Source organism: Sardina pilchardus, chromosome 24, assembly GCF_963854185.1.
Source record: "Sardina pilchardus chromosome 24, fSarPil1.1, whole genome shotgun sequence".
Classification (NCBI taxonomy): domain Eukaryota; kingdom Metazoa; phylum Chordata; class Actinopteri; order Clupeiformes; family Clupeidae; genus Sardina; species Sardina pilchardus.
The window spans coordinates 15628202-15654953 of NC_085017.1; the positions used below are offsets into that span (position 1 = coordinate 15628202).

Sequence of the window (26752 nt, forward strand, 5' to 3'; positions counted from 1 at the left end):
ACACACACCCACACACACAGACAGACCTCCATCTCGATCATACTCGGGCGACAGCCTGAACATTTCAAAGTGAGTCAACAAACTAAACAAAAATTAAACCAAAGAAATGTCTCAAATCTATTTAGGTAAACATTCTCTCTGACCCACCCTGATCTCTGCCCTTTTGTTCTGACCGCCTCTGACAAGTTTTTATCGACAGAAAGAGAGAAAGAGAGAGCGAGACACGGACAGACAGACAGAGGGAGAGAGAGGGAGGGAGGGAGAGAGGGGAAGAGAAAGAGAGAGAGAGAGAGAGAGAGAGAACACAGGGAGGACAAATCAGCTGGCAAGAGTTTGCGGATCCTCCCAACTTCCTCTGCAGAGATGTTTGCGGAAGGAGCGGATGATCCCGTCCTCTCCTCTCTGCCCAAAAGCCTTATAAATCATTTACCCTCGCACGCACACTCCCTCATGCTAGCACACACACACACCTACACTCAAGGACACACACACGCACACACACACACACACACACACACACACACACACACACACACACACACACACACACACACACACACACACACACACACACACACACACACACACACACACACACACACACACACACACACAGGTCAACAGAGTCCAGCTTTGCCCGTCTTCACCTGGTTCGACCTGTATTGTTTACATAACCTCTGGACCAAGTGAGCCACCCCTTCTCAGAGAGGGACCGGGTGCAACCATCTCTCCCTCTTTCTCTCTCCTATTGGGATCATGCTGGATGACTGTTGGTGGGTGTAAAACCTTCATGATCTCAATGGGGAACAACAACATGAACACCTCTGCTGATTTCTGTTAATCTTTAATAGCAGTTCACACTTGCACCAGACATGGCGTTAATATCAGATCTCTGTGCAGTAGCGAACCTACAATTAACTTCTCTACAGATAGTTTTTTTAAAGCTATTTGAAGAATATCCGGTTATGATAGACAATTTGTGCACATTTAATGGAAAAACACGTCTGGTTTAATAAGAGAAAGCACTACTTTATGGGCCTCTGAATGGGTTAACTATCAGGCACGTGCTTTTTTTTCCCACAAGGTCAATGTGACACTATTCCATCACAATGCCTGTTAAATCCTGTATGCGGTCACCGAGTTAAAAAATAACAAGACGCTGTTGTGTTGCTGATCCTCCAGGCTCTTATTTAGACTACAGAGAAGTGCCGGAATGTCTATCAGAGCGAGTCACACACACACAAACACACAGTGACGACGGTTTTATGTCCTGGCTTTGACCTTTGACCCTCGGTATTCAGGGTCCTTGCAACAGCTAAACTGGGATGCTGCCACCTGCTTGGCATCTTTGTGTTCTAGGCCGCCGTTACAACATCAAACACGCCCACACGCACGCACACACACACACACACAAACACACACACACACACAGCACTGTAAACATGCAGTCAAAAGAGCTATTCTTACATCTCTAGTCAAAGTGAAGTCAGATAGCATGCAGTCAAAAGAGCTATTCTTACATGTCCAATCAAAGCGAGACTGTATAGGCTAGGCTTGTGCTGCGCCCAGGGTCCCAAGCACCTCCACTCAAACTACCCCACCCGAGCACGCACACACACACACACACACACACACACACACACGGATGAAGGGACTCCAGTGAGTTTCAGTCAGGCTGCATTTTAACACATTAACATCAACACAGCTATGCACGCACACTCTCTCTTACACACACACAGACACACACACACACACACACACACACTTTCAAGCTGATTATTTACGGACACACGCTACCCCACTCCCTGATCTGGCGTGTAGACTCGCAGTGGCTGTCAACACCTCTGTGTTTTCCTAACGCTCGCATCTATAAGAGGCTTCAATGTGATAAGACTTACAGGCAGCTCATGTACATGTGTGTGTGTGAGTGAGATTGTGTGTGTGTGTGTGTGTGTGTGTGTGTGTGTGTGTGTGTGTGTGTGTGTGTGTGTGTGTGTGTGTGTGTGTGTGGTGTCATGCACTCCTTACCTCATTTGAAACGTTACCTCGCCCCCTCATGTGAGCTGAGAGGAGGCCAGTGTATGGGAGGGCTTTTAAAAATAAACTCCGGTCCGTAAATCACACACGCTAATCAGTGGGAGCTCCACGAAGAGTGTGTGTGTGTGTGTGTGTGTGTGTGGGGGGGGGGGGGGGTAGAGAGAGAGAGAGAGAGAGAGAGAGAGAGAGAGAGAGAGAGAGAGAGAGAGAGAGAGACGGGCACAGGCAGAAAATTGGGAGCATAACCGACGTAATCGCTCTGAAAAAGGGCCTCCTATTCACAAGCCTCCAGGCATCCAAATATATACGGAACTCACACACAGGCGAGAGCGATGGAGAGAGGGGGAGGAAGAGGAAGAGGAATAGAAAGAGACAGACACAGAGAGAGGGGAAATCATTTCAGTACGCTTGATTTGCCACAATTCAGTGCTTAAACTGGCAAACACCGTCTAGATGCAGCTGATGGGACAGGTAATTAATCTTAAGATGAATAATTCATTATTCCAATGAAGTAAATGACTGTTATGCAGAATGAAACCTCTATATACAACTAAGACCCAAAGACTGAGACCCACAGCATTTCGCATAATGAGAAATGGACCTCTGGGGCCACCATACCATAGGTAAATAGGCATAGGCACCCTGGTCCTTGAGCTCCATAAATAATTGCCTGTAGAAAGCATAATAGATGCCATAATCTATGGGCCTATGGATAAAGCATTAAGTCGTCTCAGGAGAATCAATGTATATAAACTATAACTAATTTATGACTATCCTGATTGGATCCTTTATACAGCACAGCCCAGGACCACCAAGGCGATATACTCAATGTACATCAGGACAGCTACTGTGTTACCAACACTCTGACTATCCTGATGTTTACCATAACAGCCCAATTCACTCTCACTCCTAGCAAAATTACAAGAGGACACAGGCTTTTATGTATAAAACACACACACACACACACAATTGTGCTACTGTCTAGTGTGACAAGTGTTTTCCCTAGCACCTTCCAGTCTCCCTAACGAGGCGATAAGCACCTCACGACGTGTCGGCAAGGACGGCGGCAAGGGCGTGAAAGCGGAGCAGTCGATCAGGCCCTCGGCTCCCTTTCTCTCTCTCTTTCTTTCTTGCCCACTCTTTCTTTCCTTAATCAGCTCCCTTTTTATTTAACCAAAGCAGAGGTGAAGAAGTCCACCGTCCCCAGAGCCGTAATCATGTGGACAGATAAAAAATTGGAGGGATTTAAGCCTGAAAAGAAGAAAAAAGCAGCACTGAACAGCCAAAAAGAAGGGGAGGACAGAGGAGGAGGGGTAGAGGGAGGGAGGGAGGGAGGGAGGGATGGAGGGGGTGGGTAGACAGGGCGAATGAAAAGATCCGCAGGTGTGAGGGCTGGCCAGCATCAAAAGAGGTTCCCTGATGTGACGACACACAAATCAGACCACCCCGGGCAAAGGGTCCGAAGCAAACACTGCTGAAGTATGTGTGTGTGTTTGGGGTGTGTGGGGGGTGTGTGTGGGGTGGGGTGGGGTGAGGTGGGGCAGGGAGACAGAGACAGAAAGAGAGAGAGAGAGAGAGAGAGACGGAGAGAGACAGAGAGAAAAAGATCAAACGCAAGTCTTGAGATCAAAAGCGAATGTTTTCAGGTCAGTGGCATAGCTAAGATGCCATCACACAAACACGCGCTCACACACAAACACTCGTATATAAACAAGCTGTTCTCTTGTCCTGCAAGCCCAACACAGGTGTGCGAGAATGTGACTTTGCATGTGAGTGTCTCTTTCTCACACACACAGACACACACACACACACACACACACACACACACACACACAGAGAGACAGAGAGTGTGTGTGCTGTAAGAGGGGGGCAGAGGGTGGCTCTCTGCCAGGGCAGTCAGCCACATGTCTCACACTGCCGGGGACATTTCCTCTGAAGCCGCTGCCTCTGTTACTCACTGTGGGAGTGTGGTTTACACACGCACACACACACGCACACACACACACACACCCCAACTCGACCATCTCACCACTGTGCAACAGCAATCCCCCACCACAGCGAGAGGCAGGCAGGCTGGCTGGCTGGCTGGCTGGAGTGGTGGCTGCTGCTGCTCCCGCCCTGCTCTGACTCCTGGGACTGTGGGCCTCTGCTCCACCACCAGCACCAACCAAAGCTACTGCTGCACCACCACCAGCACCAACCAAAGCTACTGCAGCACCACGAACAGCTCTCCCATGAGACTCATGCCCTGTCATGGACTATGCCTTCAACGACTTCAATGGAAGCCCTCATGGACCATTCTTAGAAACTTCCAGAAAAAATCCAGCCATTGCTTACGTTAAAAAGAAAGAAAAAAAAGAGCACAAATAAAGATCTGACCACTAAGGATCTTACATCATTCCCAATGCTGGAAAAGTGACTGCATCCGAAGCAGAAAAACAGTGCAAATTTGAATTTTTTTATGACCCTGAATGACAAACTGCAAAATGCGGTTGGATGTCTGGCCTTTCAAAAACAAGCCTGGCGCTGGTTGCACGGCCCGTTGCGAGAGACTTAATCACAGCATGGCTCTCGTTGTTCCGGCCTGTTAAATCAAAGCGGCCGATAGAGAACATTTGCTGTCCGTTTAAACCACTTCGCCGCCCGAGCGTCTTCAATGCGAGCGTTCAGAAATTGGCACCTTCACATGACACCGTCTTTTGAGTGCCGCCGCGCCTGTTCGCGCTCGCTCAGCAGGTCGCCCTCTCTTCCTTTAGAACGTTCCGGGGAATCTTTTCATCTCACGCGCAGCGGGTAGCACCTTTACATTATCAGTATGGATAGCCGCTCCTGGGGTCCATATTGAGTCAAGCAGACAGGGAGATATAGAGGAGTACTCTGTGTGTGTGTGTGTGTGTGTGTGTGTGTGTGTGTGTGTGTGTGTGTGTGTGTGTGTGTGTGTGTGTGTGTGGGGGGGGGGGACAGTAGGATTGAGCAGAAAGTAAGGGCAGAGGGGAATTCCCCTGGACACATGGAGTGCGCAGTGGATGCGATCGACTGACACATCTGGCCTGGGCCGCCCGTTCAGGGAAGCGGGGGAGGTTGGAGAAGATCAGACAGAAAGAGAGAGAAACAGAAAACACACACACACACACACACACACACACACACCAGCACTACTTGCATTGACATGCACTGTGAACAACACACATCTCTATTGTACACACTGTAGAGACTGTAGCTAGAGTCTTAAATACGGACACTGAATATCTCTCTCACACACACAAAATATGTTTTGAATATTGCGGCTATCCCCCTTCTTCTTTTATTTGTTCTGCACACACACACACACACACACACCACGCACACACACACACCACACACACACACACACACACATCCCCTTTAAACTACCAGCATAATGTCTCACATTCTCCATCGCGCTCTCTCTCTCTCACACACACACGGCTGCAGCATCCCCTTTAAACTACCTGCAGTGTCTCACATTCTCTCTCTCTCTCCCTCCCTCCCTCTCTTGCACACACACACACACACACACACACACCCACCCATCCTCCTCCTCCTCCTCCTCCTCCTGGTCTCCCTCTCGTCTCTGGTCTCTGGCTCCTAATGAGGCTCGCTGGGAATAGCTCTTCTCCTCTGCGCTCCCGATGCCCGCTGGTCGGCTCCCCACATGACCCCTGCCACACGTCCGCCTCACACTCTCCGGGAGGCCGGACAGCTGCTGCGTCGGCCAGGGATCAGCGCACAGCGCCTGGGTCCAGGCTGCACCATGCTGGGCCGGGGTGGCCGGGGCGGACGCTCGGAGCGTCCAGCCTCCGTCACGCTCAAAGTCAACAGTCCCCCCTCTGACTGGGACCAGAACACTGACTAATGGGGAGCAGGGCTACAGGCCGAGAGGTCTAAAAGAATATGTGTGTGTGTGTGTGTGTGTGTGTGTGTTTTTCATGTGTGGCATGAGTTATCTGCCAGATAATGCTGTGCGCACATTTGTGTGTGTGTGTGTGTGTGTGTGTGTGTGTGTGTGTCAGGGGGAGTAGGTGAGCAACACCAAGGCAAGAGTGTGCTAGACTACAGAGCTGTGTGAGTAAGGTGAAGGTAAAAGACACAGAGAGAGAAAGGAAGAAAGAGAGAAAGAAAGAGAGAGACAAAGAAAAAGGAGAGAGAGAGAAAGAAAGAAAGAAAGAAAGAAAGAAAGAAAGAAAGAAAGAAAGAAAGAAAGAAAGAAAGAAAGAGAGAGAGAGAGAGAGAGAGAGAGAGAGAGAGAGAGAGAGAGAGAATGAGTTTAAGGAAGGAAAGAGAGGGAAGACGTTCCCAGACAGAGAGGAAGAAAGTGGTGTGATTTGGGGATCACATATTCCACACACATGTGACATGTTGCTCAGACAGCAGCCCTGCCAGCTCAAATAACATCAAGAGGCTTTTCAGCAGACCAGCCACAAACACAAGACTGTTAATAGCACCATAGGGCTAAAATAGGGCCAGTGAAACACACACACATACACACACAGAGACATGTATAGGAGCTCAAAGCATCCAGCCTCCTCCAATAGCCCACATTAAAGGCTCTCGCTCACAAGCGTTCAATACCTGAACCTGATAACTATTTAACCGATTGATCCACATATGAAGCCAAAGGAGAGGGAGGGATGGGAAGGAGGGAGGGGGGGGGGGGGGGGGGGGATTAATCCCCCTGCAGGGAGGGAGCAAGAGGGGCAACAGCTGACTCATCGCACAGAGACAGACCACTCTGTGTCGGCCATGTTGGATTCAGGAAGAACATAGAATTTCACTGCAGGCGATGTTGAATCGAGAGTTTAGAAAAGGCTTTTTGTGGGAGGACTCGTGACTCGTTGGGGCTGGTTACTGTATCCGTGCCAATCACTGTTCTGCATTCATCATTTTTTTTCTTCGATGACATTAAGACATTACATTAATAACAGAGCAGTGGCCATGGTGAATTAGGAAAACACAAAAGGTATTTTGCAAAAGTCAAAAAAAAAGAACAGTTCTAACAAAAGAACACCCATATTCTGTGGCGAGTGACTCATACGGCTAGCAACGGCCGTTCCGTTGCTGTTTTGGGTAGATGGTTCATCTCCCACGGATGTGGGGATATTTCGTCAGACAGCCCCAGGGGGGAGGACACGGCCTCAACCCGAAGAGGTCTGATGACCTACTGGCACGCATTCACTCCCTCAACTCGTCCTCTTTTTCCAGCCATCCTTTCTTCCCACTGCTCCCTTCTCATGCTCTCCATTGCCTTTCCATCACTTTTTCCTCTCTGCGCAGTCCTCCTCTTCCTCTATCCCATTGTTATTCTGTCCATCGTTTTTTTTTCTCCCTTTTCTCTGTTTTCTCTAAAATAATCCTTTCCTTTCCTGCCCTTTCCTGCATGTTACCCTCTTGGGCTCCAGATTGAAACATCCAGTCTTAACATGTTTAATATTTAACACACTTGAAGTCAGTTTACTAAGAGATCAGAGAAATGACTCCCTTTCCTTGAGTTTCCCTATTAGACCGATAGAATACACCCAACCTGCATTTGTGTGTTCGTGTGTGTGTGTGTATACACACACACACTTGTGTTTATTGTGTGAACTGAAGAGAAAAAGCTCACCAATATCTAAGCGAAGCCTTATCTTGAAACGCTAGACATCCACTCTGCTCTTGTGTATGGATTTCACATGCGTCAGATGGTTCACCTGACAAAGAAAAAGCCTAATCCTTTTCAAACTGTGTCTGTGTTTATTTATGTGTGAGTGTGTGTGTGTGTGTGTGTGTGTGTGTGTGTGTGTGTGTGTACGTGTGGTGACACTGTGGCTGAAGCGACAGCTCTCCTTACTCGACGGTGCAAAAAAAAAAAAAAATGTAGAGGTGGATTTTCCACGTTGTGGAAAGTGACAGGCGGGACCGACTCCGGAATGGCAACCGGCGATTCCTGACGGTGCCTCGCATTAATGCGCGTGTCGCAAACGGGGAGGGGAATGTGACTGAAGAAAAAAAATAAATCCCCCCCCCCACCTCGTTCACCCCCCACCACCACCACTCTCCTTCAGTCGGGCTCCGGCACTGCCAGAAAGCCCGTCACGGCACACAATGTGGGGCAAGCCTTAAGAGCCGGGATGGGGGTGAAGAAAAGGCCCATTGCTGGGGCTGCCTGTCTGCTTGCCTGCCTGCCTGCCTGCTTGCCTTTGTGGCGCGGCAAGAGGGAGGGGGGGGGGGGGGGTGTGAATGGAAAGAAGCGAACAATGGCCGAGACTTGGCATGGCAAATCCACATGAACGTCGTAAACTTGTGATAAAAGAAGGAATTAAATGGGGGAAAAAAGCAAGCGACTGTCAGACAGACAGACAGACACACACACACACACAGACGAGAGATGGTTGAGTTGGCTGCCATGGTGATGGAGGACTCTTGCAGCCATCTCTTGTGACTGATCTGCCCATCAACAACCGACGCTGGCGACTCAAATCCCCCCAGGTCATTTGCAAGGCCTTTTTCTCCTCACTGATGTCCTTGCTGGTGTGACACACTAACGTAGGAAGTGTGCAATTACTGCATGTGCCTCTCTCTCTCCCCCCCCCACCCTCTCTACCACCCCACCCCCCCCAAACCCCACCGCCTCTACAATCCGCCTCCACCCCACTTCTCCAAAACACAAAGCTCCATAGAGGACCATCAGGCTCATGCCCACCTCCCTCCACTCAATGATTGATGTCCTCGCCTGGGAAGACTGAATGAAGATTGTGTGTGTGTGCGTGTGTGTGTGTGTGTGTGTGTGTGTGTGTGTGTGTGTGTGTGTGTGTGTGTGTGTGTGTGTGTGTGTGTGTATGTGTGTGTGTGTGTTGCATATGCACACTATTTTTTTCTGCTGAGTGACGGCAGCAAAGGGAGACCTGACAGCTCGACTGCGGCTGGGCTGTCGATTAGGTGTGTTATTATGGGATGCCTGAGGTCCACTGAAAGCGACAGAGTATTTCCATGGAAGTGCCTGCTGCAAAAGAGGGAGAGAGAGAAAGAGAGAGAACAGTCGTTTGCTGAAAGGGCGGAGTGGTGAAGTGTGGAGCGGTTGGGCTATGCAGCAACTCAACGCCAGAGCATGTTGAGAGAATAATGCATGGGTGCGCAAACACACACACACACACACACACACGAGAGGAAGCCAGGAGGTCTGTTGTTCAGTCACACATTTGATGTACCCACTCAGCGTAGAGACACTGACAGCACTGGGAAAATGTGGCCACTGCCATATTTGCAGATAAAAACACACACACACACACACACACACACACACACACACACACACAGCTGACCCCTTCATGCTTCTCACTACGCACTGATCTGTGAACAGTGTGAGCAGAGTTGTTGTCGCCTAGGGCAAAAGGGACAGATGCATGAGTCGCCCAAAGAGAGAGAGAGAGAAAAAGAACAACAGGAATGAGAAAAAGAAGAGAAAGACTGCAAAGTGACTGGATACAAAGAAACACAAGCCATAAACACAATATTGCTTTCATAAGCAACAAACCAATATATTTTATAGTTTTGTTGACAAATGTATTTTAGTGAAGTCAATAAATAATAAATATTAAACAAACAGAGACAAGAGACAGGCATACCACAGACAGACTGTCTATGAATTGATATTTAAAAACTTACAGCCTGTAGTATTTTAGTAGTTCTGTTTACAAATGTGGTTCGGGGACACCAATGAAGCAGACATTGAGAGAAAGATGAAGGGGTAGAGAGAGACAGAGAGAGAGAAAGAGAGAGAGAGAGAGAGAGAAAGAGCAGAGGGACCCCCCCCCCCCTCTTCGCCACGTTCGGTGGCCCGTGACCAGCTGTGCTAACCCTTGCCGCTGACGCAGCCATGTGCTAAATTACAGCTGTAGCACGCCTGCTGCCGCCGCTCCCGGCCAGCCTGACAGGATCAGACAACCCTCAAGCCCTTCCACTAGCTCTCTCCCTCTCTTTCCTCCCTCTCTCTCTCCCTCCCTCCCTCTCTTGCTCCCTCTCTCCCTCTCTCTCTCTTTCCCTCTCTCGCTCTGCCTCACTCACTTGCACAGTGTATTTGTCCCTAAAGCCCTCTCCCTCCCTCTCATTCTCTCCTCCTCCCTCCATTTCTCTTTGTCTCTTTTTCGTTCCCACTCTATATCTTTTCCCTAAAGCCCTCATTCACCCTCTCTCTCCTCTCCCTCCCTCTCCCTCTCTCTCTCTCTCTCTGTTTATCTGTCCCTCTCTTTTCCCCTCTGTTGCTGTTCCTCTCTTTCCAAGCCTCTAGCTCCATCACTCTTTTTCTCTCATCCACTCTCTCTCTCTCTCTCTCTCCCTCCACCCACCCCCAGTCCCCTTGTTCTCTCACCCGTCCCACCTCTATCTCTCCCTCGTTCCTTCTCTCCCCCCTAAAGCGCTCACCCTCCCATCGCCCCCCTAAGCTTCGCCCGCTCTTCTCTGCCCTCCTGAAACCTCACAAACTATTTATCTCTCTCTCTCTCTCCCAACTTTTCTTTCGCTCTATTTGACGGTCATCTCTTTCCTCATTTCCCCTCATCTCGTCCTCTACCATAATTCCCACGTCCATGTGTTTGGTCTTTCATAGGCAGTTGCTTCGCTTCTCTGAGTCCAACTCTAATGCCATTATGGGTGGGAGAGAAAGACAGAGAGCGAGAGAAAGAGAAACAGAAAGAGGGAAAGAAGGCGAGTGAGAGAGAGCGATAAAAAGATAATCATGGAGAGAGTGAAGCGGGCGAGGAGGAAAGGCCATCATGAAACAGGTGCTGCACTGACAGTCTCATTAGAGAAGCGCTGTTAAGACTACGGGGAGCCTTCTGTGCTACTCCTAATGAAGTTCTCTGGGTCTGCGGGCTGTGTGTGGCTGTGCGAGTGTGCGAGTGTGCGAGTGTGTGTGTGTGTGTGTGTGTGTGTGAGAGAGATTTTGGGAGCTTCCAATAGTCAGGACAAAAGGCTATAGAACTTTACCAAACACCACCTCCTCTATGAATTAGGACTACCCAGTAGAAGAGTGTTCCTCTCTTTCAAACACAGATACAGAAGCCCCTTTCACATTCACCGAATTTAACGCTAAATCAGCCGAATTTAACGCTAATGTATCGTTTCTGAATGTGAAAGGGGCTAGAGAGAGAGCGGGAGAGCGGGAGAGAGGTAGAGTGAGAGGTAGAGAGTGAGAGAGAGAACATTTAAACATTTATTTATTTTCCTTTAACCTCTTATGTGTACATGTAATTGAGCTTTGGCAATAATGTTTCTGAAACTTTCATGCCAATACAGCTACATTGAATTAAATTGAATTGAATTGAATTGAATTGAATGAGAGAGAGAGAGAGAGAGAGAGAGAGAGAGAGAGAGAGAGAGAGAGGTAGAGAGAGAGCCCTACTTTATAAAAGTCTTTAGAGTGGGAGCGTGAGTAAGCCTGGTCCCCGGGACGTGAATAATGGCCTTTAAGTGGTGGCTTTTAGGCGGCTGCTCACCGGATCAGACGCCAGCGGGCCCTTTTCACCGCCGCACGACGCCACAGTTTAGCACCTCCGTCGCCCTCGTGCCTCCCACAACCAGATCACCGGCCTTTCAGAACGCGACGGAATCAGCCGCCATTCAGATCTACGGTCCTTTAAAAGCCCCATAACTCTCCACCTATCCCCCTCTCTCTCTCTCTATCTCTCTCTCTCTCTCTGCCTCTTTCTCGTCCTCCATCTTTTGTGTCTCTGGAGTGAATAGGGAGAAAGAATGGAGTTTGAAGAAGAAAAGGAGTAAAAAAAGGGACGACAGGATGCCTTGGGTGGAGAGAGCTACCGGGTGCCGCTTTTGAGTGACAGCGCCTGCGTTTCCTTATCAGAGATTCTCTGGCTGTCAATCATTTGCTGGGGCAGGGGGGGCGGGAGGGGAGGGGGAGGGCTGGTTGACAGCAATAGGCAGCGACAAGAGAGATCCCTGTGATGGGCACCATTCCTGCTCTAGAAGACGGATGGGAGCAGCACAGGCCAAAGGGAGGAGGTGGGGAAAAACAGCTTCACAGAGAAAATGTTGCGTTCACCTGCAACAACAGCACACTGTGTGAGATGGCCGAGGCTACAACATGGCAAGGAGGAGGTGGGGAAAAATAGCTTCACTGAGAAAATGCTGTGTTCACCTGCAACAGCACACTGTGTGTGGAGAGGGAGGGAAGCGGGGCACAGACACACACCATTTAACAACACCCGTAAAAAACATTCTACCAAACAAGACACGCGAGGGGAGTCCCTAATCTTAATCCAGACATCCCAGGGAGCCTTAATCTTAAACCAGAGAGCTTTCACAAAACAGTCGCGCTGACCACGAGAACCACTGCTGATAATCACCTGCACGCCACAGCAGTGACCAGACGGCGCAGCTGACGCCACCCACCGCGGTAGACGACTCAAAGTCGACCTGACTGAGCACCGGGATCGGACTCCTCTCACCTCTGAGCTGAGACCTGGGGTCTGGGGAGCCGTCTTTTAAAAAGGCAGTTAATCAAATCTTTACCAGGGTCTCCGAGGAGTCGCCGTCTCCCACCTGGTATCCAGCAGAAACCATCATTGAATAATGGATGATTAGGATTTACTTAGGAACACAGACTCTCTCACACTCTCTCTCTCGCTCTCTCTCGCTCTCCATCTCTCACTCCCTCCCTAAATCCCTCTCTCCGTCTCCCCCTCCCTCCATCCATCCCTCGCTCCACCTAAGTACCCACTTTCCACTGTGCCTGTTACTGTATTCAGGCAGGAGCCCATGAGGTTCACGCTGTGCGTGGCAACAGAAAATGTAGAAAATCATTTTATTTTTTTTTTAAATCCACTGCAAAATCATGGCTGCTCCATGAGCGGAGAGTAATATTGGACATGCTTAAGGAGGGCAGTAAATAACAAGCACATACATAGGGATTGGGAGGAGGAAGGGAGGAGGAGAGGAGGAGGAGGGGAGGAGAAGCGCACATGAATAAAACAGGCCAGATAAATAATGCATGCGTGTGCAGCCAGAGATTCGCACGTGGACACACAACAAGAAGAGTCCAAGAGAGATTGGGGGGTGGCGGGGGTGGGGGGGGGGGGGGTGGAGTGTGTGAGTGAATATGGGTTTGACAGCAACAAACTGTGTGTGTGTTTGTGACTGTCTTGCAGCAGTGTGAATGTGTGTGTCTCTGTGTCTGTGTGTACACATATGGGTGACATGAGTGATGGAGAGAGAAAGCGAAAGAGAGAGAGAGATGGAGAGTTGAGCTGGTGGAGCACACTACAAACACACACACACACGCATGCACACACACACACACACACACACACACACACACACACACACACACAGAACACACACGCCAGGCCGAGGACAAACAGCGCTCCACTCCAGCACACAATGGCAGACACTCAGCTCACTGGCAAGCCAGTCCTACATTTGAGAGAGGAAGAGAGAGTGAGAGAGAAAAAAGAAAGAAGAGACGCGTGTTTCTCCCTCCAACACACACCAACACACACACACACACTAAATGAGGCCTCACTGAACAAGGCCTAAGGGCCGGAGCCTAGCTGTACAATCGCACTCACTGCAGCTGGATTCAATGAGGGGCCTTCAAAAGTACACTCTGTTTTTTCCCCAATACTTTTCAAGCCTCCTGTTTCCACGACATCCATATCAAACGTGTGAGCGAGCGAGAGAGACAGAGAGGGAGGGAGGGAGAGAGCGAGGGAGTAGAAGAGCTCAGGGGGAGAGAGAGAGAGAAAGAGAAAGAGAGAGCATGTGGAAACATCCGAATTGGACTCACATGCCTTGACTAAGTGAATAAGTTATCCAGCAGAGCTGGCGCTTGCGTTGTTTCTGCTCGCAAACTTGTGAGTTCGGGGGGCGCGGCCGAGAGGAGGTTTACGGCTAGCGCCAGGGTGCTTGGCACTGGGTCTCCACGGAGCCTTTAGAGCCGCGGCTAAACCAGCACATCATCATAACGCTCCCTCTAGCCCTGCACGCCAATTACAGACAGATCCGCAAAAGCACACACACACGCACACACAAACACACACACAGAAAAAAAAGCTGCCAGCAGGCCACATACCACTCACCCTTTCAGGTAACGATGTAAATCAGAAATCCCCTTTCTCATTTTCCCCTCTCTCTCTCTCTATCTCTCACACACACAAGTTCAACTGTCAGAACACTCCTTACACACTATGAGAACTGCACATGAACCCTCTCCTCCACATAAATGCTCTCTCACTCACACCCACACACACACACACACACACACACACACACACACACACACACACACACACAGGCCCACCTGCAGCCCAAGACCAAGACTGCGGGCGAGGAGAGAGCCGCTGGCATGATTATACGCCTATCATGAGAGCACGGCTCCAAGAGAGACAGAAAGAAAGAGAAACTCAGAGTGGGAGACAGAGGATGATACTATTTCTCTCAGCATGCTTGTTGTCTTTGATGTGTGTGTAGGATGTGGTTAAATATTACTTACTGTGGGGGACGGTCCCTCACAGACACACACACCACACACACACACAAGCGCGCACACACACACCACACACACACACACACACACACACACACACGCGCCTACCGTCTGCTGCACTGCAGATGACATGCCACCAGAATTTCCCCAGGCATAGAACACACACACACACACAATTTTTCGAAGAACTTTGAGACCAGGAAGAATTCCCCAGCCCAGCGAAATTGAAACGGAAGTTAAACTATTGCAATCAGCATCTTTTCACTTACTTCACGTCTCCTCCAAAACTACAAGTCTGCATCTCTCCCCTCTCTTTCTCTCTCTCTCTCTATCTCTATCTCTATTTCACTCTCTTCCTCTCTCCCGCTCTCACAGTCACAAATAGAGAAATGGCCAACAAGAGTGAAATGGTGTGAGAAAAGAAAAAAGAGAAAAGAGGAAAAGAGTTCCATTTTGTCCAGTTTAAAGCAACTGCACTTTGTCCTACTTCTTCTTCTTCTTCGTCTTCTTCCCCCTCTCCCCCTTCCACAAACATTCCCATTTCCCTTATCTGAAAGGGAGGCCCAGCAGGAGCTAATGAATACATGGAGACGCGGGCGGAGGGAAGGTGGAGGGAGGGTGAGAAGAAGAAAATAATACAAGAGGAGAAAATAAATGTCAAAGAAAGAGGCAGAGGGAGAAGCCACTGAACTGCAAAAATACAAATACGCGTTTTAAAAAAAAGAGAACTGAATGGCCATTTTCTGTCTCGCATCTTGAATACACATCTCTCTTGTTTCCGCTTAACATCACCCCCCCCCCCCCCCCCCCCCAACACACAAACACACAGACGAAGGGTCAACCTTGAAAAGGTCAAAGGGCCTCACACAGAGACAGACAACAAGCCAACACATTAGTTTGGACTTCAACAAGAGGAATACTTGTAGGGGGAGAGAGGACGGGGGGTGCTTAAGTAGTTTTACTGCACAGTGAAAACCAACGAGAGAGAAGAGAGGAGGAAGAGGGGGGAGGAGAAGAGGAGGGAGAGGAGAGGAGGAGAGGAAGGGGGGGAGAGATAGAGAGAGAGAGCGAGCCTTGGTGTCAACCAGCAGAAGCTGGACTGTAAGAGGAAAAGGGGAGAAAGGGGATGAGGAGGGGAAAGAAGAATCTGGGCAAACTTTCACACAAAGAGTTCCCTTGAGAGCCTCGGGGGCAGGCTGGCCATCGCATGCGGCCCCACAGGAAGTCAAACTGGGCCGCAAAACAAGAGCAGGACATTATCCCCTGCTCCAACAGACCCCCTCATACACACATTACACACACACACACACACACACACACACATATATACACAAGTACTCCACTTGACATGACCCTGTTTTAAGTGCACCCCCCTTGTCCAACATATTTCACTCAGCAATGACATCATATGCTTTTTTTTAACACAACCCTCATCCAAACTACCCCATATTTATTTTTCCCAATCACACACACACACACACACACACACTCTCTCTCTCTCCTGTGGGCATTTAAATGCCAATGAAAATGTTTGCTTTCCTGTTTAACTTCTCACCCTAACAAAAGAGGGAGATCGGCCAGACAATGCAAGCCTGCTCCAAGTCTGAGGAGGCTGCATGGGGGAGGGTGCGTGTGTGTGTGTGTGTGTGTGTGTGTGTGTGTGTGTGTGTGTGTGTGTGTGTGTGTGTGTGTGTGTGTGTGTGTGTGTGTGTGTGTGTGTGTGTGTGTGCGCGTGTGAGGGGGGGGGGGGTTATCTGAATGTGGCAGTGCCGGCCCTCCAAATCTCCCTGCCTGCAGAAAATCACCCCCGGCAGCCGTGTAAGCAGCACCCCTCGCCTCATAAAACCACTAATGCTACTGCAACCCCCCAAAGCCCTGCATGCATACACACACACGCAGACACACACAAACATGCACACACACACACACACACACACACACGATCGTCAGCCGTGTCCAGCGGCCTGCGTTGGCCCTGCACTGAGCTGGGCCAGAAGTAGGCCAGCTCCTCTGCCCACTGACCTGGCTCTGATGACCAGGCTCGGTCAGGTGCTCGGTGGCAAGAGAGAGACAGAGAGAGAGACAGAGAGAAAGAGAGAGAGAGAGAGAGGCCTGCAGGCAGTGAGGAAAACACACACGCATGTGCACACACTCTCACACTCTCTCGTACACCCTCTCTCTCTCACACACTCACGCACACACATACACACACACACACACACACACACACGAGGAGAGAGAAGGAGTGGGAGGGGGATAATGAGAGCAAGAGCTCAGTTCATTCACGCCACTCACTCCGTGCCAGGCAAGCCAATCAGTCACTGCAAACAAAGGCCTGAAGGGCTCCCAAAAGAAAGGGTGGGGGGGGGGGTGAAGGTGGGGATGAACACACACATGGGAGGAGGATAGAGACATGGAGAGAGCCTGAGTGTGTGTGTGTGAGTGTGTGTGTGTGTGTGTGTGTGCGAGTTTGAGAGAGAGAGTAAACATACGTTGTTTACTGGCATTCACAAATAGCTTTCTACCGCAAGCACATCCTCTTCACCTACACGGCACTTCAAGGGAAACAGAGACTGGCACAGTCAGCAGGTAGCCTTAACATTTCATCCTGCTAGCACTCAGAAAGCAAAACAGTAGAGTGTGTGAGTGTGTGTGTGTGTGTGTGTGTGTGTGTGTGTGTGTGTGTGTGTGTGTGTGTGTTCGTTCATCACATTAAACATTCTTTAAGTGCCACGGCTGGTCTTTGGGCGTCTCTGTCCGTATCAAATCTGACGACAGCTTCAAAGGCTCCCTCAGAAAATAAATAAAGAAATAAAACGTGAAAATGGAATAAAAATAAAAACGTGAAAGCATGACTCACCCCCATCATGCTTAAGTGTTAAGATGGCTCCCCCAAAGCCTGCCAAGCTAGCAGGGTGCCTTGTCTGCTTGGGTGACAAGTCTCTGAGTTCATGCACACACACTAGAGGCTGGTGCTGCCGGAGCCGTAGCCAGGAAATGAGCCTCCTTCCCTGGGGAGCGTGACAATGAGACATCCCCTGGAGACTCGGCGCTCTGGGAGTCATCTCTTCCTCGCTGGAGAGGATTCTCCTCCGTTACCAGGGGGAGTGGAGACTGAGAGTGCTCAGAGGAAGGAATGAGGTCGGGCCGTCTGGACCATGAGCTCGGCTGATAGCGGAGCGAGGGGCCTGGCCTGGCTGGCGCTCCAGTTCGGTCACCTCGCTCGGCGGCTAACGAGGCTCCTCCTGTGACGAGGCTCCTCCTGTGACGAGGCACCACGGCCGCGAGCCCTTTTCAGACGCGTTCGCCTGCTGCTGCCATCGCGTGACGCGTCAGCGCACGTGTTAACGGGCGGCGAAACGACCCAATCACAGGCTCGGCTCTCCTGCTCGTCACATTCAGGGAAGGATGCCTATGGCCAGTGTTCCCCCAAGCCCCACCTCCCTCCCACCCACACACACACACATACACACAAACCTCAGAGCAGAGGTGCGTGACAAGTGCTTGCTTGCCTGGTGCTCTCATTAGTGCCCACTCACCCTCAGGCTCGAGCTGTTGGCATCACTGATATATAATATATAAAAAAACAAGGTCCAGGTTGCCTTGCCCCGGGGACGCCTCTGCTTCCCATGGCCACTAGCTCAATCGCCTCCTCCGGGCCTCCTCCGGGCCTCCTCCGGCCCTCCTGCGGCCCTCCTGCGGCCCTCCTCCGGCATGTTCTTGTTCTGTTGCTTGTTGTTTGTTTGCTTCCCTCCGTGGCTCTGCTCTGATTCCTTTGTTTTGGGGCTTTTTGTTTTCAGGGCCTTAATGGTGGGGCTGGAGGCCAGGGGGAGCCGTTTAGCAGGGCTGCGGCTCAGCGGTCAAAGCCACCCCCTTGACTGACGACCTACATTGATCAGAGGTAGGTAGGTGTGTGTGTGTGTGTGTGTGTGTGTGTGTGTGTGTGTGTGTGTGTGTGTGTTAGGGGGACACTCGACAAAGGGCCGACCACCAGCAGGGATGACACAAAGCTGGTTCTCAGGGTGGCGTCTGTGTGTGTGTGTGTGTGTGTGTGTGTGTGTGTGTGTGTGTGTGTGGGAGGGGAGGTCGAAGCGCTGACATAAGACCACGCTGTCCGTCTGGCCTTCTACGCGGGGGCCGCTTTGCCACCGCGGTAATCCCCCCTCCCTTCCCTCCCCCTCCCCTCCTTCCCCCCTCCCCTCCTTCCCCCCTCCCCTCTCCAAGAATGCCGCTGTGTCTCCGTCGCACACAGAGAGGAACAGACAGCGGGGTCACGACCTCAGCGACACACACAAACACGCCGCACACGGACCCTCGGAGCCGACGGAGCACAGATGACACGGTAAAGTGAGGAGGGAGGGAGAGGGCTTGGACACACACACACACACTCTGGGTGTATGTGTGTGTGTGTGTGTGTGTGTGTCTGTCTGGTGGGGGAAGGCAGGCACCACAGCTACCAAGTAAAACCACAAGTCTATAACACCTCCAGAGGATGCACCATTTTCAGATCACACATCTTATCTTTACCAGAAATGAGTAAGCCAACATGCAACGTAGATAGTGACACAGAAAAATTCTAAAAAGCAAAAAGAGACATTCTTTCCATGACTACTCTCAAAACACTCTCCCACACAAACACACACACACACACATATGCACAGTTGCTGTGCACCAAAAAAGAAAAGCACCAACCCAAATGCAATTAAACAGATCGGATCCTGCAATAAGATAAAAAAAAAAAAGCAGCAACATAATGCTATGCCCTGAAATCATATAATCACACATGACTAATTAAGCAGAGCTTCATAGCTGCTAATTACCTCAACATTACCATTCTTCATACATTCCAGGGCTGTTACTTTATTTAAGCATACAGAGGGAGAAAGAGAGAGAGGGATGGAATGTGAGAGAGAAAGAAAGTGAAAGAGTAAAAGAGCGAAAGAGAGTGAGTTCATGGGAGAAAGAGCGAGTTCATGAAAAATTCATCACTAATTAATGTGCCAATGAAAACAAATAGCGTGGTGGCTCAGTAAGCATGGCCTCACCTAGATGACGAACGCACAGCAAATTGCAGAACATTTAGGTACACACACATACATACACACACACACACACACACACTAGCACTTCCCTCCACAGTAAGGCTGGCATAACGACTGCACTGACTGAATGTGTGTTTGTTTTTATTAGTCCCAGTGTACAGTATATATATATATAACATATACATTGTGCACTGTGTACATTATATATCAATATATATACACACACAGTTTCAGAGACAAATACAATCCAGATGTGGAGATGGCCTGTGTGTGTGTGTGTGTATGTGTGTGTGTGTGTGTGTGTGTGTACACACTGTACAGTGATGTCATCCGAGTCGGACAGCTCTGACAGGGTCACGACCTGACTAATGGTGCATCCTGGCATTTCAACCGATCGAGCAAAAAAAAAATATCCCTCTTTGTCATGAAGCCCGTGGCCAGTAAAAGAGAGAGAGGGAGAGAGGGGGAGAGAAAGGAAGAGGGAGAGAGAGGAAGAGAGAGAAATATGGCGACAGTCATCACGGGACGACCTTGAGTGGCGGAGGCCAAGAGCTGTGCGACGGCCGGGGTGGCGGCGGTGCAAAGTCAACACGGGCAGCTGGTGCTGGTTAGGTATTACACAGCAAAGATCAGAGGGAATCAGCGGCCATTAGGGCCCGGCCAGGAGAGGGGGGGGGGGGGGGGGTGGGGGTTGGAGGAGCGACGGGAAAATCCAGCATTACTCAAACACACACACACACACACACACACACACACACACACACACACGGTTCCTTCTCCTCACTGGGAAGCACACAATGCTGACCTCGTTTTTCGCAAAGAAGCTTGGGTTTGGAGAGGAGTTGCTTCGCTTACACACACACACACACACACACACACACACACACTTAAGCCACGTAGATATTTGCAGTGATATCGACACAGACACCAGATTGCAGTGGAGGGATGCCTGGTCCCAGTGGGATGGGAATTTACACACCAGAAAAAAAAAGAACACGCTCTCCCCCCCCCCCCCCCATTCCACCATCTGCATTTGATCAGTGCAACATCTTCCTCCAAATCACGACTAAAAACCGATTATGTTCCTCTCTCTCATTCTCTCATTCTCTCTCTCCCTCTCTCTCTCTCTTTCTCTCTCTCTCCCCCTCGCTCTCTCCTTTCCCTGCATCTGCCTCTCGCTCGCTCCCTCGTTCGCTCGCTCGAGCTCGGGCCAGCCCGGCGCATTGTTGCACATGGATGAATGGTGCTATTGTTTACTGACGCTTGGCAATGGAAAGTTATTCCAGGCGGCGCAGGGCCCCGAGGCCTGGCAGCGCTGAAGCCTGACTGGCACCCGGGACCTGGGCAGAGCAGGCGGGCAGGCTGAATGGGCGGATGGACGGATGGATGGATGGGTGGTTATATAGAGAGGGGACGGTAGAGTGGGCACTGTGGTGGCAATGACTGGGGAATTGTGGTGTGGTAGACAGGGGTGGAGAGGAGAGAGTGACAAAAGGGGAGGGTTGGAGATCTGTTGAGGGATGTATGGAATGGAGAGGGGGAGTAGAGGATAAGAAAGAGGATAAGAAAGAGAGTGAGCGAGAGGCGGCAGAGAGAGAGAGAGGGGGGGGAGAGGGAGGGAAAGAGAGGCAGAGAGAGAGAGGGAGAGGGAGGGAGAGAGAGAGAGGGATGGAGAGAAGCATGCAGTAATGCAGTTGGATATCTCTACAAGGCCAAGGGTTCAAAAGACCACACCGGTACCCTCGCCGGTAGCCCGTGGGCCGCTCGAGGTGGCGCCATGGAAGGCGGCTGAAGAGCACCTCGGCGCCTGGTTACCCCGCGCTCTGCCAGAGCGAGCCGGCTCAATCGACCGGATTCAATTTGGCCTCGGAAGCACTGGGAGCGCGGCACTCGCCATCCACAGCTATTCGCTGGCACAGACCGTGCTCTTCTCACACAGCTGCCTGGGAGAGTGTGTGTCTGTGTGTACACAGACACACACACACACACACACACACACACACACACACACACGCAGCCCTGTGCCAAGGGATGGTAAAATCCCCTGGCAGAGTGGCGAACACAGGCCAGGAAAGGTGCCACAATCCAAATTGACATAGCTTCTCTATTCTCTGCACAAGAGACTGATGGGTCACACAGATTCTGACAGGCTGGCAAGAAATTACACACCAGTAAAGGTCACACAGATGTCTGTGTTTGTTAGTGTGTGTGTGTGTGTGTGTGTGTGTGTGTGTGTTGTGGCATAGAGATTAAATGACCGGGGCCATGCTTCTCCCACTTCCAAACACAATTTCAGTTCCTATCGATTTCGCTGCATCAGAGAGTGCATCTTGCGCTCTTCAAAAGCCATACTGACGCCAGTGCTGGTATTTTGGGAGTGATATAACGGACCACATCTTGAGTATATGAACCTGGCAGGCAACTGCCTTTCTTTGGAGGACTTGCACGTCCATAAAATCTATGTGGGATGATTGAAATCTGGGCTAAGAGCCCTAACGATATCGCTAAATGAAAATATTGTGCCACTTATGAAATACATTAGGCTACTGACGCAAGGTCAGCTATGCAATCCCTAATTCCCACATCGTTTGCTCGGCTTTGATTCAACACTGCTTAATTTTCGGGCAAATCAGACGAGCCCTGGCACATCCTGGTTTGACTGCAATGTCATGAACGAAGTGGGCCGAATTCCTCCAGAAGTGAGAAGGGGGAAGGCGAGCGAGCCGAGCTGTTGTCCGAGTGATTTACTCTAACGCGGAGAAGTAGCCTAATTGAGTGGTTGGAGAGCTCCTCTCACGCAGGGGGTTAGGGTGGGACGGTGAAAGATCATAACCCCGGCGGTGCTGTGCAGATGTGGCATACGCTAGCAGTGACGTAAAAACGTTATTCTCATGTGGAAAACAGAGACAGCCAGTCTCTCTCACTCATTCTCAGTCAGTATTTCTCTCTCTCTCTCTCACACACACACACACACACACACACACACACATACACACATCCCCTTGAGGGTGACTGTAGTGCGCAGAGAGGGGGCGGCTCAGGAATCTTAACTACTAAACCATTTACATTACCACCTCACTTAAAAGGGCTACTAGTATAGCCTGAGGGCTCATCTGGGCTGTTCAAAACACTTTCATATGAGGAAAAAGTTTACCCTCCCCAAATCAGTGGCAGGATTACAGCCACAACGTTACAGCTGACGCTACAGGGAATTACACAAGTCGGGCAGGATTTTAATTATGCCATGTCATACATAATTAAAGACTAACGTAAAAAAAAAACCTACTTGTCATATTCGGCGTTGTCCCTGTCGCAACGGGCGTCCTTGTGTTTCTGCCAATCCTTGCCGTGCTTGCAGGTGGTAAGGAGTACCACGTCCTCGGCGTTATGGACGTGATATAAGGCATTCCTTGTGTCCGACCCAATCCCGGTGAGATAACGCTTCCCTTTGAACACTAACATATACTTCCTAAAAGGTGGAATGGTGTTATATTTCAGATAGCCCCTTTCCCCCCCGGTCCTCGGGTGATCCTTGGAGAACAGCGGGATGGACACGTCGAAGTTGGGTCTGAAGTTCTCAGTGCTAATGCTCGCTTTGGCCAACATGGCCTGAGCAATGTCAAAACCCAGGTCTTCCGTGTAGTCCGGCCAAGTCCCCGAGTACAAGTTAAATATAAGGTGATTCCTACCATTGTTCCAAAGCTGTAGGCTCTGGACCTTGGTTTTCAGATTGTGCACATACTGCGGTGAAAGCTGGTCGCGGTCGAGCGTATCCAAGCTCAACACGAACAGACAAGCTTGCCCTGGGTCCGAGGTATAAAACCTGGAGCCCTCTATAGTCGACAAAATGTTCTGATAACTTTCTGAGATTTTCTCTCCCTTCTGTTGTGGGTATACATAAACTTTAAATCCGTTTCTTTGACACTGGGAGAAATCAAAGCAGGAGTCCATACGACACCGCTTGCCCTTGTAAACGCTCGAATTAACGTCCCTTTTCTGTCGTGGGGATATGTGGAGATTATACTCCTCGGTGTCCGTTTGTTCCCAGGGGTGGAAAGGTTGTAACGGGTCCGAGAAGTGTGGCCATGGCTGGTCGGAGCGATATCCATTGCGGCTGGGATCATGCCGGCTCCTGCTGGTCGCTGGAACTTGGACACCCCCAAAGTAAAGCAGTAGAAGACATAGGCCAGCCGAAAGCAGGATTAAATATCGTTTTTTGGCCTGCATGTGTCCTGGCTGCTGGGACGAGATGTTCACAAATAAATCTTAAGTAGCCCGAAGTTTGGCTCTCACCACCTCCAGCAACACCGCTCCGCCATCTTCCAGCCTGCAAGGATTTCCAACTCGCCTCTTCCCTCTTCTTCGGATTCCGTTCCCGTATCAAGCGATTGATCCAGGGCATGTGGGCGATTTTACTTGTGTTTACTCACTCTCCCTCTTCTATCTAACAGTAACATTTTCCGATGCAGTGACTTTGAGATAGTGGATCTCCGCGAAAACAAACAAACCAGGTAAGGTACTCGGCTGCTCCTCTCTCTCTCTCTCCCCTTTCCAATATAGTTTGCGCCCGTTTCACAGGTCAGATATCGTTAAAAAGCGTCGGACAAGACTTCCGATGAAAGACTTACTGTGGTTATCGGTTCACTTTGCCTCAGGAGAACAGCGCGAAGGAATCGTACTATTTGGATGTAAACTCGTTAAAATGCCGATCAGGGGGCTTTAAAGCATTCGTAGTGGCAGCGTTAATATCCAGATGTCCAGCACTAGATTCGGCCGGTTTCGGTGGCTTTCCTGGACGGTGGTTCACTCCACTGACCCCGACGTATATTCATTAGGCTTGGGAGCATCGAGGGGAAGCTTCTTATGTGGAGAATTGTAGCCACACGAATCCCTGCATTGCTCTTACTTCCATTCTCTCGGCAGACCCTCGCGCACGTAAGTACAAGATCCTCTCATTGGGACAGTGTTTCTCGAAACAAGCCCAGAATCAACAGATGCAACGAACGGGAATAATTTTCACACTTGGGAAGGACTTCGAAAAAATACACGAACGATATCCCATGATCGGTGTGCCCAATTTCCAAATGCTCAATTGTTCCGATTGTTACTCTGTTACATTCCAATCCCGACACGACGGCAGTTTACGTGACATCCCATCATGGTGCGTTAGCTCGTTTCATTGGTCCATAGTAAAGACCGGAAAAGGCGGTGCTTCCGCTGCACCCATTCATGACCAGAGCAAGTGGCTCTGAAAATCCACTGAAGTTTATTTAACAGAAACTGAGATTCATAACATGCTGACAAAACAAACCTTTCCCCCTCGCCGCCTGCGTAATGTATTAATGAAATGGAGGCCAGTGTTTCTCCTTTAAAACCATAGACTATTTATTTTCTCTCAGATTGTCAAGCGTCAACATTATTAAGTTCATGCTCTCAAGTGAATTGATAGTCTCAAATCAAACAAATACTGATGTATAACCACATACTTATTACAAATAAAAAATAAAGTTAATTACAGTATGTTTGAAATTAATTAAAATCCTCTAAACGTCCCCTAGGTTCTAAACACTCAGTGGAATTACAAATGACCTCAAACAAAAACAACAGTGAATCAACTACAACACCACGTTTTTGCGGTGGCACGGCAAAGCGTAGTAACCACCATTTTACAGCCCCTCTCGTCTCTGAGGTCAAACTCATTTTTATCAACTAATTACCCAGAGGAAGGGTTGAGAGGCAGGGCAGGGCATACGAAGGGGCTGCCTGGGAAAGGGGCCAGGAGCCTGGTGGTAGACAGTGCAGCTGGACGTGCCAACGAGGCTGGCCCCTCTGTCAGACATCCGACACTTGACATAGGATGGCACCACCCGCAGAGCAGTGGCCCCCTCCCCTGGTGGAGAGAAGGGAGCGCTTCCAGATACACCCCACTCACCCAACAACCCCACCCCCACCCCCTGCACCAACTTCTGCCCCTCCATACCACAAAACATCCACCCTGGCTCTGTACTCTTGCTCTGTATGCTCTCTCTCTCTCTCTTTCTCTCTCTTCCTTCAAACGCTCTGCATACCAGTGGGAGGGATAAGGAGGGAAGGGTTGATCATAGAAAATGGCCGAGTCAAAAAGCTGTGGTGGCTCGACTGCATATCTCCTCCTCGCAAACGACCTCGTAATTACTTATTAATTGCAGTGATCAATAACGGCTGATTACATTTCATTATCTTCATTTTTAACTGCAGGGAGCTGTCTTTCTGGAGGGACAGCTGTAGAATGAAGAATGGACAAATGATGGCATGGGGATTCAGGTCTCTAAAAGAGTTGAATCACCTGAAGGACTTGAAAGGACAGCTTTTGTTCTTGTTTGTTTGTGTGTACTCTCGAGGTAAAGATAACTGGGAAGCTCTTCTCCTTGACTCATTTTTTTTTTTTTTTTTTTTTCGTAAATCGTTGGCAGTAGGTGCATCATCGTAGGCATGTGAGCTTTTGGGGGGGACTGCTGTAAACAAATACCCACGTCCCGAGCACAAGGCTAAGGTTCAGTGAGCTCCAAGGAGGAGGAAGACAAAACAGCCTTTGAGAGTTCCCAGCCTACTGTTGATCTGACACAGATAACCCCCCCCCCCCCCCCCCTCTCTCTCTGTACCCGGCACCCCCCCGGTCCCAACTCCCCCATCCCATCTCACTGGGTGATGTAACTCACTGTGATCCTCAGCCATCTCGGCGAGACAAGTAGCTGTGTTGCTGTGAACACAGCATCAGGCAAAGCACCGGACACAAACCCAAACACACACATACACATACACATACACATACACACTCCCACACACAAACACAAATACAAACACACAGACACTCGCACACACACATGCGTGTGCACGCACACACACACACACACACACACACACTAATACACACACACACACACACAAAGGAACACTTTAATATGCTCTCTCTCTCTCTCCCTCTCTATCTCCATCTCTTTTCTTTCACACAAACACACACACACACACACACACACACACACACATCCACACCTCAAGATAAACAAAGAAATGAAATGTGTACAATGAGGCAAATAGAGGCAAGGCCCTCTGTACATAATGCAATCAAATCACAATTTAGAGATAATTAGGTCACCGCCTTGCCAGCCGATAATAAATTCACCAGCAGGAAGCATGATGT

General features: G+C 49.9%; 1 protein-coding gene across 1 annotated transcript in view; it reads right to left on the reverse strand.

Annotated features, from left to right (window-relative positions):
* Positions 1-24709, reverse strand: part of ext1b (exostosin glycosyltransferase 1b) — a 73163-nt gene extending 48454 nt beyond the window's left edge. The window contains exon 1 of the mRNA XM_062529033.1: positions 22859-24709. Within this exon, the coding sequence (XP_062385017.1) occupies positions 22859-23799 (941 nt within the window). The 5' untranslated portion in view covers positions 23800-24709. The remainder of the gene's footprint in view (positions 1-22858) is intronic.
* Between the last annotated feature and the right edge of the window lie 2043 nt (positions 24710-26752).